The sequence below is a fragment of the Podarcis bocagei genome (assembly GCF_964188305.1).
Source record: "Podarcis bocagei genome assembly, chromosome: 1".
In the NCBI taxonomy this organism is placed as follows: Eukaryota; Metazoa; Chordata; class Lepidosauria; order Squamata; family Lacertidae; genus Podarcis; species Podarcis bocagei.
Genome location: NC_138125.1, coordinates 79969212 through 79983984, shown reverse-complemented (window position 1 = coordinate 79983984; position 14773 = coordinate 79969212). Strand labels below are relative to the sequence as shown.

The window sequence follows — 14773 nt, the reverse complement described above, 5'->3', positions numbered from 1 at the left end:
GTGGAGGATCCATGGTCCCCTTCCTTCCCTCCTCCGTGGTTGCTTTGAAGCAGGAAGGTGGGAGAGGAGCTGCTTACACGAGTGTAACCTCCTCCCCTCCCACTTTGCTGCTTCAAAGGGAGCCGGGGAGGAGGGAATCCGCTGCAGCTACCCCCACCTCCCGGAGAGCCCGCAGAAGCCGTGAGCTCTTTAAAGGGGCTGTGCGGCTTCTCCTGGCTTTTCTGGGAGGTGGGAGAAGGGACTGATGCAGCCAGTCAGTCCCTTCTCCCTCCTGGGGAAAACCCGCAAGAGCGCGCAAAGCTTGTGTGCGGCTCTTGGGGGCTTTTCCCGCCTGCCTCCCCCTTTCATTCGCTCCATAGGACGCACACACATTTTCCCTTGCTTTTTAGGAGGGAAAAAATGTGTTCTATAGAGCGAAAAATACGGTAACTAGCAATATGCCTCCGAAACGGAGGGAACATGTATGGTATAGGAATGTTCTGTACTGCTCACGCTCATTTTATTGCATTTCCACATCTCACAGCAAGCCTCTATTTGCTTCAAATTTTCATTTGCTTTAAAAAACAACAACAACAACACAGCATCCACACTGAGCCTTCTTTAGCTCTCTTTCTTTCACCTTAGAATCATAGAATCATAGAGTTGGAATAGACCACAAGGGCCATCGAGTCCAACCCCCTGCCAAGCAGGAAACACCATCAGAGCACTCCTGACATATGGTTGTCAAGCCTCTGCTTAAAGACCTCCAAAGAAGGAGACTCCACCACACTCCTTGGCAGTCCAAGGTCCAAGGTCGCCTGCACATTCCCTGAGGACTGACTTTGCTGCTCGTCTTCATATCGACTGTAATGAGGGAGAGATCCTCAAATGGAGTCTGTTCTTCGTCTTCCATGCTAGGGGAGAGGACTTCAAAGCGATTGTGTATTTCTAAACAATCAGAGCGAACCCTGGGCCTCCTACTTCTTTGAGTCACGTTTCTCCATATATCTGGCACCTGTGTTGGTGAACTAGCCTCCTTCTCAGGGGTGTCCCCTGTCTCCTCCTTGGTGGAGACGGTGTTCTCTGTTGCTTCCAAGAAGAGCTCCAGCTCTCTAATTCTTTGGAGCGTAGCTACACGTTCCTCCAGTTGCTGGACTTTGTCTTCTAAGAGGGCAATCAACATACAATTGCTGCAGGTAAAGCTGCCTGCAACCTTTGGCAAAATGGCAAACATTGTGCAGGAACTGCAGGCGACTGCAGCTGTTCCCTCACCTTATTTACAGGGGTTACTTGCTTGGCGTATATTTTGCCTTATAAATGTTCTGTTTGTCCTTTCCTTTCCTAATGTGAGTACTGCAGCCCAGATAGCTTCCTGACTCTACTGAGCAAGACCTGGGCTCCAGCAGACACGTGTAACTTAGACTTGAGGTGCTGTTAATCTGCATACACAATACACAGCTGAAGTACAGTATTCGAAGCACATTTTTCCCCTTAAAGAATTCTGGGCGCTGTAGTTAGTTAAGAGTTGCTGGGAATTGTAACTCGGTGAGGGGTGAACCACAGTGCCCAGAATTCTTTAAGTGAAAGAATGTGCTTCAGATGTGTTTTAAAGATCCCAAACCTTTTAGTGGGCAATGTGTAATACACAACACCCACCTTCCAGGTAACCCAGAAGTTTCTAATGATACAAATAGGTTTGGGAAGAGGGATGGGATTGGTCTGCTGCTGTTTATGTTCCCAGGCAAAACACTTCCTGCAAGAAAGTGGTATTTGATCCCCTTTCTTTTAAATGAAGGATCATAATCCCCCCTCACCATTGCCATTACAGTCGTACCTTAGTTGTTGAACACCCTGGAACTCGGACGTTTTGGCTCCTGGACAATCAAAACACAGAAATGACTGTTCCAGTTTTCTAACATTCCTTTGGAAGCTGAGGTCTGACGGGGCTTCTGCACTTTTGATTGGCTCCAGGAGCTTCCTGCAGCCAATCAGAAGCCACGTTTTAGAAGTCGAACAGACTTCCAGAAAGGATTCCATTCAACTTCCAAGGTATGACTATACCACTAACCCTTTCATCTGTCACAACTTCACTGCTTGTCCCCTTCATTGTGGGATGCTGAAGCGGTTCAGGAGGAACAATGGACAGGAGCTCAAATAAACAGACTTATGGACATGGAACATTAGAAGGATACTTTATATGTGGGAAACAAGCAAATAATAATAATGACGATGATAATTTTATTACTTATACCTCGCCCATCTGGGCAGGCCTCCCCAGCCACTCTGGGCAGCTTCCAACAGGATATTAAGAACACAATAAAACATCAAACATTAAAAACTTCTCTAAACGGGGCTACCTTCGGATGTCTTCTAAATCATATTATGATTCAGTTGATGCAATACTGAATGGCATTAAGAAAACTGAGGCTTCAATCCCGAGTACACTTATTATGGGATTAGCCCAAATGCAGGGGACATTTGGCTCTTCACATGTTGCTGAACGACAACTGCCATCATTCCTGTCCGTTCGCCATGCTTGTTGGGGCTGGGATTAATAGTTCAGCAAAACTGAGAAGGGCAAAGTTTTCCCATGCCTGCATTTAATCGCACTTACACTGCATTCAGGCAGAATAAATTAACTCTGCATTGTCCCCTAAAGTGCAACTCCGCCTCCAGATTTTCTCTCTCTTCCCCTGCCCTAGGAGAAGCACCGCTTCAGAGCTTTGTTAAGATATCTGCTGCAGAGCTGTTAATAAGGCAATTACATTATTAATGCCTTATATAGGGCTTTAATCAATAATCAAGGCTCAGCAAGACTTATTTCTGATGAAATACTTAGGACTGTGCTACACAGCTGCTGTCGTCATGTTTAATTTACTGGTATTAAGACGTATTTACATGCAGCAGCACATTTCAGATCTGCAGGATTATCACATAGGATATCTGTGTAGGAATTTCATTGTGAATGAGACAAATGAGTATGAATGGTGAGTGGGCACATAGATGCAATGACATAAATGCAGTATATTCTTAAAATTGCTTCTGTAATAGGGGATTTGAGGTGTGTGTGGCAATAGTGGTGAAGAGGAAAAAAGCAGGACATATGGCCAAAGAAATTGCACCAAGAAGGCTTGCAGCTTTTCATCCTATTCCTTTCTCCCACCTTGCAACCTTTGAGCTCTGCCTGCAGCCAAAATGCATATCATTTCCTAAAGTTCTTTGCTGTGTTCCTTGTGATAGGTTTGTGTGTGTCAAAAGAAGCGAAAGATTTCACTAGTCACAGTTTTGGAGGGAGGTAAGGAAAAGCTCCACAGCCAAACCTTGAACAGCTTTGGGCAAGAGGAAAACATTATGAAATCTTTTCCAAACTGCTGCTGCGTTATTCCCAGGCGGCTGAGGAAAGTGAAGTTGTTTCTTTTCTTTTTCAAACCAAAAGTAAATGACTCATGTTGCACACCATTTCAATATGGCATTTCTTCTTCTACAGAGTCTTTTTCATCCCAGAAAATGACAGCCAGCTTTTATATGAAGCCCATTTGTTTACTTTTGCTCAGACTTCCAAAAATATCTGCAAATATGGACGACCTCCTTCTTTGGTCTGCTGAACTGAGAAACAGAGTGTGAGAAACCCTAATCCCTCTTCTTTTGGAACAATTTTCCTCCAGCAGATTTCTAGATACTGACTATTTTTATCTTTTCTTCTGGTTTATTTATACACTCATTCATGCTGAGTGACTAGCGGGTATTTTTGTTCCATCAATCGTTCACATTTTTTCCCCTTTGGCTACTAGTATGAATGTTTTTGATGCTGAAAACTGTTCAGTTTCTGAATGTTTATTTCTGTTGGGTTTTATTGACATAGGCCTAGTTCACATGTCACATTAACCATAGTTTAAAACATGGGTAGGCAAACCAAGGCCCGGGGGCTGGATCTGGCCCAATCACCTTCTAAATCCCTCCCGGACGATCCAAGAATCAGCATGTTTTCACATGAGTAGAATGTGTCCTTTTATTTAAAATGCATCTCTGGATTATTTGTGGGACATAGGAATTCGTTTTTTTTTCTTTTTCAAAATATAGTCTGGCCCCCCACAAGGTCTGAGGGACAGTGGACCGGCCCCCTGTTGAAAAAGTTTGCTGACCCCTGGTTTAAAACAATCTATGGTTTTATGTGTATGCTGCTCAAAAGCTTTAGTGGTACTTTTCCTCCACTCCTGATGCAGTGCAGATGACAGAGGCAGAGCTAGCTGCTCCGGCACCCAGAGTGTGTACACTGGGGGGGGGGGCTAGCTGCCCACAGTGAGCGTCCATGGGGGGCAGCGCGGCAATGTCACCCCTCCCTCACAGATGACACCCGAGGGGGGCTGCATCCACCCCCCCTTTCTCTGCCAGTGGCAGATGAAACCAGGCACAGCCTGGCTTGTCATGTTCCCTGGTTCTCCCCAGCTCATGAATTGTTTCCAAACAAACCACAAGCAGTTTTGTGCATATTATTTGTTTGGGGAGGTAAATTTACCCAGGCATGCTCAGGTAAATTGTTTATTTGTTTGTTTGTTTTAAACTCACATTTTGACCAAAAAATTGTGGCTGTGCTCTTGGTTTGGGATTTGTTGTTGTTGTTTAGTCGTTTAGTCGTGTCCAACTCTTCGTGACCCCATGGACCAGAGCACGCCAGACACTCCTGTCTTCCATTGCCTCCAGCAGTTTGGTCAAACTCATCCTGGTAGCTTCGAGAACACTGTCCAACCATCTCATCCTCTGTCGTCCCTTTCTTCTTGTGCCCTCAATCTTTCCCAACATCAGGGTCTTTTCCAGGGAGTCTTCTCTTCTCATGAGGTGGCCAAAGTATTGGAGCCTCAGCTTCACGATCTGTCCTTCCAGTGAGCACTCAGGGCTGATTTTCTTAAGAATGGATATGTTTGATCTTCTTGCAGTCCATGGGACTGTCCATGGTTTGGGATTAGCCTGTAACAAATACAATATGTAATGAACTTCCCAATTTCTTCCAACTACTCTAAAAATTTCATATAAACTGTGGCTGCAGCTATTGGCATGTCTAGAGCTTCCCTCACTCTTGTGATTGTCAGTGTTTTAGTTTTGGATTTTGAACTCATTAAGGTTGAAATCGTATTCCCATTTGGGTCTCACATTTTAGTAGACATGTACAGGATTGCATTTGCTTCACCAGTCATCAGTCACCTGGGCCATCATTTTGAGACTAAAGTTGCTTAACTCCACAGTGATTCAGATGCTACTGTTATGGTTCCAGTTCCAGCTGAGGTACCTAAATGCGACATCACCTCCAGCTTTGTGGGGTCAGATGCAGTTTACAATGCCTGATAATGGGAACAGGGTGCTTGCAGGATATGTCCCAAATATGTGACCTCTCAATCCCTGCCCATCATAACTAGTGAAATCAAGCAGGGGTAGGGGGGATTGGCAGGGGGTCCAGGGAGTGGTGAATGCTTCCTTACAAGAGGGGGTGCTGCCTGCCACCTTAAGGAAGTGGTAGCGTGTCTACTCCTGAGAAAACCAGCCCTGGGCCCAACGGAGTGTAATAGCAATATTTTAGGACCCACCCTATTTTTGTTTGAATGCATGTTTAAACTATTTTTGGAGGCAATTGTAGGTTTTTAAGCTTGCATTTTAAATTGTTGTAACTCACCCTGATACCTTAGGGTGAAATGCAAGGAATAAATTAAAACAATACTACTCCTACTTCAACTTATAATAACTATTGCTCAGTCGTAAATGCTCCCTTTTTGAGGAAGGTGGTAGAGTGGATCATAGTGGAACAACTACAGGCATTCCTGGATGAGACTGATTATCTGGATCCATCCCAGTTTGGGTTTAGGCCCGGATTTGGTACCCAATCAGCTGGATGACCATTATAGAGAAAAGGGCTTGTTGCCTTCATGTCCTTGCACTTGACTGACTAGTGTTGCAAATAAGGTGCTTGTCTAGACAGATCCTTGGTCTGATCCAAAAGTGCAACTGATAATGGTTTCCAAGTACTGTAGTTAGTGGTTCTAGAGAGAAAGCTCACCGATAGCATGACGAGGTCCTGAGAGGGCATTCAATCTAAAATAGTTGTTTATCTTATTTTTCTCTTCATATGGATACCAATATAATGCCTTCCTTTTTGCGAAGCCTTTTGTCTAGCATTGTCAACCATATTCTGACCTACATATAAGATTTAGTTGAACATGGGGGTGTTGGCTACAGGTATCTGGTGTCTCTCAACTGATCAGGCTGCATTATTTTTAGCGTCATGTTTGTCTTCTGCTGAATGTCTGCAATGTGAAAAATTTATGTTCAAGAACAAGGTGTGCTTGCTTCAAGTTTTGCAGCAGGGTCCACCCTTCTTTTCCTGTCTGACGTCCAGGTTCCTGTTTGTTGGCCCAGGTTCCATAAATGCTCTTGGCCTGCTGCTGATTATTGAATACCACTCTTCTTACAGATTAGGGAACTTTTGCGTTCCTCTGTTCCTCACGAAGGACAAAAAAAAGTCTGTGGTTTTCAGCTGATGGATTTCATTCCTGGAGTTGCAGCATTACCATGTCTGTCTTTCAGTGCACCTATTGTTTTAGGCAGGGCAGAAAGCAGGAGCCTAGATTCAGGTGTCAGGATTGGGAAAGCTGAACTTCCTGGGCTATTCCCTTAATTGCCATTGTAGCTGGAGTGAGGTATTACAGAGGGGTGGGGAACCTGCGGCCCTTCAAATGTTGTTGGATTTCAATGCCTATTAGGCCCAGCCAGCATGGACAGTATTCAGGGATGTTGGGAGTTATAGTCCAACAACATTTGGGTGGCCATGGGGTCTCCACCCCTGGAATACAGGTTAGATCCATGTGGTACCAGTTATGCTGGTAAATTAATATGCTGCTTCCCACTTTAAATGGCTATCCAAGTACTTCCCTCCTGCTCTGAATTAACTCTGAGAAATGTTAGGAACTGGAAACCAAACAGAGGGAGCTTTGTTATCCTCTTAAATTGAAAAGACAGTGTCATGTGTTATCTAATGGCTAAAGTGTCCAGTGACAGCCTTGTATTATTAGGCTTCTACTACTCTCACATTCTTATCTAAAGCATCAAACATGTAGGAAAGCCTCAGAGGAGCTGAGAGTTTCTCTGCAAAAGCCTTCTCCACCAGCAAAGGATGAAACCAGAAGTAACACACTCTGCTTCTGCTGCATCATTGAATCAGTTGTTGATTTCGGAGCAGCGCCTGTATGCATGTTGCTCAAATTCTTCTTTTCTCTTTTCCCAGTCAAAGAGAAGCATTGGATTGCCATGTGAGATAGATTTTGTATGTCTGTGTGGAAGTTGCCTTCCATGGGGTGGTTTTCTTTTAATGAGTGGTCATGGAAGAAACTGAATAGGAGAGGGGCTGTTCTGTTCTATGGACTTTAACTATAGTTCCAGTTTTGTTTTGTTTTTTAATACTATTATTTATTGTCATGGCACAGAAGATAAATTTTGAGAAAACAATTGTTACTTATACCTGTCCTGATAAAATGGTACAAAGTAATGTGCAAGTTTCCAAGTTCTCCAGAACTTTACATCAGTTAAGGTGTGTACATTGGAGACGACCACTGCACATGCATAGATGGCAGCTTATTGAATAGGAGTTTGGGGGGTTGGGAGTGGTTGAAGGCACAGGGAAAGCAAAGAAGTGATGTGCATAGCAGGAAGGTGTCTTTTGTCTGTCTTGAATCTCCCTACGTCCAGCTTCATTGAATGTCCCCGAGCTGAAGCATTTTGAGAGGGAGGAATATTTAACTCTATCCATTTTCTTCACCACATGCATAATTTTTTACAGCTCTGTCATGTCTCCTCTTACTCCTTTTCTCTAAAGTATAAAGCGCCAAATGTTGGAAGTATAACTACAGGTGAAGATGGTAAGAGAGGGATCCGAATTAACATATACTCATCAGGTTACTCAGTGTACTTTAGATTTGAAGCATTCACGCTCACCTTCTGAAACATGAAGAAACTGATCACACCCATAAAGCAGACAATGAGAGATTCCAGGAGACTGAGGTGCCTTGAGCAAAAGGAAATGAAAGGGAACTCAGTGCTGGCACTTTACGATGCAGCAAACTGGAAGGCTTGAACCACCTAAACAAATTGGCATTCAAATACAATGAGCTTGGTGTAGGAGATGAACTCAGTGCCAGCAACAGTGACAGATCCTAGATTACTCCTTGTCCCACTGCCTACACCCCCCTCACCTTGCCTATATGTCATAAATTTGGGTAATTATAGTGGTGGTAAGCATTAGTTACATAAACACACACACATATATTTCGGGGTAGTGTTAGCAGTATTAATAGTATAATATTAACATGGATAGATGTTGCTTTATACTGGTTGAAAAAAGCATAGCCTCCAAATATATCAACATGCCAATCCTGTATTCTGAAAATGCATTAAGCTTGGTCCAACACTGGCCCGGTTCACAAGTAATGCTAGACTAAATTATGACTTAGCACAAATAAACCAGCGTGTAGACTCCTGGAGAGATTGCAGCTGCTTTGCTTCTCCCTGGTGGTCATGTTGCTGCTCTGTACTAAGCTATGGTTTAGCAAAAAGTCTGTGGGGATCAGCCACAACCTCCGCTTTGAAAGTCCACATGTTTACTCACTTGTGCTAAGCCATATTTTGCATGCAGATGAGGGCACTGTATGTCTAATAGTAATAATCTCATTTTGAAGAGCCAGTATGGCACAGCAATTAGGTAAGTTGAAACCCCGGTTGTTGAATCCTAATAAATTCATATTATTTCCTTGTTATGTATTTGGAAATTGCTACTCAAAAATTTCCATGGTTTTGGCTAGCTCTCAGCCTGTTTTCCTCCCACAGAGTTGCTGTGAGGCACAACAAACACCTCTTTGGGAGAAATGATTTAACAAAAGATGGGGAGGGAGAAAGAAATGGGGAGAAAATTCAGATCATTTGATCAGCTGATTCAAATCAACTGACACTACCATTTTCTTAGCACTACCCTGGAACAGGGCTGTGTGTGTGTGTGTGTGTGTGTGTGTGTATCCCCACTTGCCTCTTGAGTATATATGTTTAGCTGTTCTATAGACTGTCATGCTTGCTATCCTAAGCCTTAAAGCTTTCTTGAAATTAGTGAGAGGTACTTTATTTATTATTTCCAAATAATGTCATAGTAATAGCAAGACAGACATTCATTTTTTTTACAAACTATTGTTCCTATGATGGTTTTGCAGACTATATGATGGGATAAACATTTTTCAAATAGCAAGAAAGGAGGCTGTACCTCTTTACTGGAGCCAGTATCTGTTCCTTTGTGTAATATATCTGTGGTATTGCTTTGTTTTGTAACCTGGTTACCTTTAGAAAACATGCATCTGCTCAAGTTAGAAATCTTATTTGATCTTTCTAGCTTCAAATATGTATTTTCCTAGTCGTCGTCCCCCAGTCTATTTTCTCCAATTTGAATTCATTAACAAGCTTCTAAGAAGAGCATGGCATTGTCTCACAGGTGTCAGGTAGTTTAACATCTGGTTCTAGCATAAATTATAGAGTGGGCCTCTGTGTCCTTTTTTGGTCTATTTAGGCTGGAGAGGCTTGAAGGTGGGTATGACAGTCACTCAAATCCTTTTCACCCTGCTGCATACATTAATTTCTTTTGCACCACTGTCATCTCTGGTCAAACAGATTTTGCAGTGATATGAAATGGGAATAAACCCATAGGCAGAGAAGATAGCAGGAGGACTATGGGCAGCGCTGCATTTATCATACTGGGAGAAATTCGACGTCACACTCTTGTGATTTCAGCTTGCCAGACAGAATAATCCCCACTTTCCCAATCCCAATATTGCAGGACATGTGCAGGGGGAGGAGGGAGGAAGACCCCTTACACAAGTAGAATTCATTGCACAGAATTGCACTTATGGGACTCATTAAATGAATCCTGCCTACTATGTTTATGACACCTCAGAAATAACCATTGTTTCGCCTGTAATGTAGCCTCCTACTCATTCATTGCTGGTTTCTCTGAAGTCAAATCAAGTCTTGGGATTCATGTGAGATGTATCCAAATGAATGTATTTCCTTTAAATAAATTTGTTACTATGTATTTATAGATGGTATTGTTCTAGGTTAAATGTCTGACACTAAAAATATTTGCTTAAAATGTAACTTTAAAAATAGTAGCCTGTAATTTGGTGTTGCTAAGCTCCTTTGTGTGTTTTTTCTTCTTCAAAGACACCATTCAGCTTTAGTTTCACTATCACCATTTATACTAATAATAATATTTTTGAGAAAGTCCACTTTCATTCCATAGAAGCCAGTTTCAAAATTATTGTAAATAAAGCAATATCACCTCCAAACTGTCAGTATTTTGTAGTACAGTGGATGTTTGGGTTGCGAACGTGATCCGTGTGGGAGGCACGTTCGCAATGTGCAGCGCCGCGTCTGCACACACGTGAGTAACAATTCAGCGCTTCTGCGCATGCGCAAAGTGCAATTTAGTGCTTCTGCGCATTCGCAAGCGCCAAAACCCAGAAGTAACCCCTTCTGGTACTTCCGTGTTCGGTGCGGTGCACAACCTGAAAACATGCAACCTGAAGCATCTGTAACCCGAGGTATGACTGTATTATTATTATTATTATTATTATTATTATTATTATTAATAATAATAATAATACCCTGCCCATCTGGCTGGGTTTCCCCAGCCACTCTGGGCAGCTTCCAACAAAGATTAAAAATACATTAAAATGTCACACATTAAAAACTTCCCTAAACAGGAAATATATGTGTGGACTAAGCACCAGCGCAACAAATCCAATTTCAAAAAGAAACTTTAAATTTTTGTGGTTAGGAAGGTGACGTGGAAATGCATTCAGAAGTGTGGAAGGAAGGAATGATTAACAGGAAGATGTATAAACACCCAGCAAACAAACCAGTGTGAATGGAAAATTAATATGCCATAATAATGAGTTCAAAGATCACATGCTTTTGAATAATAAAATATTTTACAAAACAACTGGAACAGCTGTACTAGAAAGAGGAAGAAGATGTGTACCAATATCCTGCCATTCCCATGCATGATTGATTTTGGACACTGTTGTAGCAAGCAAAAAGCCTTTGAAAACTTGATTTCCATTGTGCCCAACTTGTTTACATTGCGGGAAAGCTTCATCAAAATCGCACCATTAACTGGGCAGCCATAGCTAATATGCATACACTGTCTATAATTAAAATCCGTGTGCCATTTCCATCAACAATTTGTGGTGTGCCAAACTGTGCTGCCTACACTCCGTAAAATTACGATTATGGAATTCTTGCCCTCAGAGCTGAAATACCTGGGCTAGTCATGTCATTGGATCACTGTGATATATGGCCGTAAAGCAGGAACAAAGGAAGCTGCTTTATACTAAGTGAGATCATTGATCCATCTAGCTCAATACTGCCTTCACTGACTGGCAGCAGCTCTCCAGGATTCCAGACAGAGGCCTGTCCTAGCCCTACAACAAGAGGCTGGGGACTGAACCTGAGACCTTTTGTATGTAAAGTGTCTGCTCTGTCACTGAGCTGCAGTCCTGCCTTCTTCCAATAATGATAAATGAAAAACATAATACATTTGAGCATGAACTCTTTTTCTTAACCACCTTATTTACCTCTAACAAAGTTGCTGTCACTTTTTAAGAATAACTGAGGCTGGAATACCGTGTGGGAGAGGGAGATGTTCCGGAAGCAGAAATTAGTAGAGTGTGGCTTCCGTTTGGAAGGACAGATAACTGGAAACTCATGACACTTTCTAAAATTTGATTTCTGTACACATATATACAAGTAGACAATATATTCAGTGCTATTTTTCCTAGAAAAAGAGGTACCATTAACTTCTCCACTGTTCTCTTAGAATGGCAATGGAGCCCACCTGAGAGGTGCCGGAGCTGAGCTCTGGGGAGCTCCAGCTGGGGAAAAAGCCCTGAATATATTACTCCCCTATAGCAAATCTGCTGCTCCTCATCAGATTCTCAAGACAGAACGCACTGATAAAGATACATTTCCCCTTCAGCGCTCCTCTCTCTCTCTCTCTCTCTCATCAAGCAAATACGTAAATGAAATGTAAATGCTGTAGTTTCTCAGTCTCAACTAAACCATGCCTATCTGTTACAGGTAAATGCCCTGAAAGCAGTATGAGCCACAAGGGATCAACGAGCAGCCATCCAGGCTCTGCAAAGTAAGAAACCTAAAGATTAAGCAACCTTCATCCCCCCCCCCCACCCAAATTTTAGTAAAAGAGAGAAAATGAGATGTAGGCCTGTCCCCCTCCCCCCACCCTCATTTGCTTTCTGTTTTACAATATACAAGGCTCCCATTTTCCAATAAAAGTGCTCTAAGGCTATATGCAGATGACAACTTTTCAGAGGGTGGGTGGTGGTACCATGGAGCTGTCATTTCCTATGACACGCATGTTCATTTATGCATCCAATGAAGTGGACTTACAACAGGAGTATTATTGTAACATAGGCTCTCCTTTATGCCTTACCCTGAGTACTGAACCTACAAGATGAAAGTGTTTCAATATCCAGAGTTAGGAGAGATCCCACATTCAGATAATCATTGGAACTCTCAGATTAGTGAATTAGTGAACATGGGGAGGGAGAATCAGTTAAGTATATAAGGTCTGTTCCTGTTCTTATGTAGATATGGGTTGGGGAATTGGACTGAACATTGTTCAGGACTCTGTTAGTCCATTTACTACACTTGCTCTTAAGCTGCTCTCATCCTAAACCCTGGCTTGTTCTTAACAACTGCTTTCTCCTTTTGCAGTGGTAGCATGGGGAAAGCAGATGGAGCTGCCAAAATGAGTGCAAAGGATTTATATGGTAAGTTCTTATAATTCACACTCTTACATTAATAAAATTTGCGACAGTATAGCATGCCAGATCCCAGGTTTGTGTGTTGGAAAGTGAGAATTAACTTTACGATGTGGGGAAGTAATATTCTTTGTTGTTTTTTTTACAGTGAGTCACGAAACTGCCATTGCGCGGAGTGTTTCTGTTTGCTCTGAAAGGTGTTGGAGCAACACTGGAGGGTTATAGGGGTCAGAGGTTTGTGATTGCAGTAGGTTTCCAAGGCCCTCTGTTCTAAAAGTAACCCTGTACATTCCTGAACCAGCTACTTCTGGAACTCACTGGTATTTGGGAAGTGACATGGCATAAATAACAGTCATGATATGATCAGTGATTGTGACTATGCTTTACCCCCACTATTGCAAGCAATGCGTTTCTGAACACTAGTTGCTGGAAACTTCAGAAGGAGAGAGTGCTGTTGCTTCCCACAGGCTCCTTGTGGGCCACTGTAAGAAGGATGGGCCCCTGGCCTGATTCTGCAGCCTCTTCCTCTGTTCAAGCCAGTGTTTTCCTCCATTCTTCCATTCCATGACATTTGTGGATTTGCCAAGCAGGACCATAACACTTTCCTGTACACCTTCCTTGAGAGCATTTTTAAAAATAAAAACCATTTGTTTTACATTAATATTGCCACCATTTCGCCTGTGGTATGGCTGGAGTGTTGAGGGTTACCACCACAGTATTAGCTGAGCGTCAGACTCTCTGGAAGTGTACTTATTATGGAGTTAAAATGAACTCTTTAAACTATGAGAGTTCCCAGACCAGCTTAAGACAGAAATGTTCGCTGTTATTAACAGTTTAATGGATTATGGTCCTTAATTAGATATTGTGTAACTTCAAAATAACTCACATCCTTTCAAATGTGTAAAAGAGAATTGGCTTGCAAGCAATAGTGTTCTAGATGGCAGGAGGTCCCTTAGACAAACAAATTCTTTGTTGTCAGCAATGGTTTTATAGGCTGTCCTGGTGTTAATGGTTGGCATAGTCAGGCCCTTTCTGGGATACCGCCTCTTGCTGTTACTACCTGCCTTAGGTAAAATTCTTCCTAGCTACTGACTTGGCTGCCCATTTTATAGGCAGCCTTACTTGTCATGAGCAAGCCTTTCCAACTCCTCCTCCCTCACAAGACTCCTTATTCTTGCTGTAGCAGCATGTCGTGGTTCCCAGGGCAACCAAGCCAAACTTCCCTACCTACTTCATCTTGTTGCCTCCCCGCTCATGCATCTCTGTTGATATCAGCCCTGTCATTGGGTAGGCAGACAGCCTTTTCCCCTGTTTTGTGGTAGTTCCCAGCTCTTGTTCCCTTTACCTGGACGGCCAGGTAAGCTCAAGCAGTGTCCTCCCACATGTGTTTCTATCCTATGATGGTGAAGAGGGTCAAGAGAGTGAGAATGGGAGCCATAATCGCCAACTTGCTTTCTTTCTGTTGGTGGGACACTCCTAATATTTTTTCAAAGAGATTGCTACTCATAGCCCTAAGGCATCATTGTTTATAGTTTATTCTTTGCTGGAGATGGGGAGGATGCTAGCATTTTACAGTGGCTTGTAGTGATTCATCTGAAGTAGGGACAAAAAGACAAATAGGCAGTCAAGTCACATGAGTAGCACATTGGTTTCATCCCCCTGTGTCTTCTGTGATTCCTGATACAATCTATTTTGTATGAGCCACTCAGCTAGCTACCATAGATTGAGCAACTTGCTTTCTGATGCTGCCGGATTAACTGAAATCTGCTAAGGACCGTCTTTCTTTGCTTAGTAGAAAGCAGGACAAACAGGGTATTAAGAAAAATGTATCTTGTCTAACCAGATCATCAGAAGAAAAAATCTATTGTCTGGAGGTCAGGTTCTGCAAGTATGAGGAATTTCAGCTGAATTTTAGTTGCGCAGTCAGCTGTTGT

General features: G+C 42.7%; 1 protein-coding gene across 1 annotated transcript in view; it reads left to right on the top strand.

Annotated features, from left to right (window-relative positions):
• The window catches only part of EPS8L2 (EPS8 signaling adaptor L2), an 87111-nt gene that overhangs the window by 16882 nt on the left and 55456 nt on the right, over positions 1–14773 (top strand). The window contains exons 2-3 of the mRNA XM_081202816.1: positions 12136–12199; positions 12793–12848. Of these exons, the coding sequence (XP_081058942.1) occupies positions 12156–12199; positions 12793–12848 (100 nt within the window). The 5' untranslated portion in view covers positions 12136–12155. The remainder of the gene's footprint in view (positions 1–12135; positions 12200–12792; positions 12849–14773) is intronic.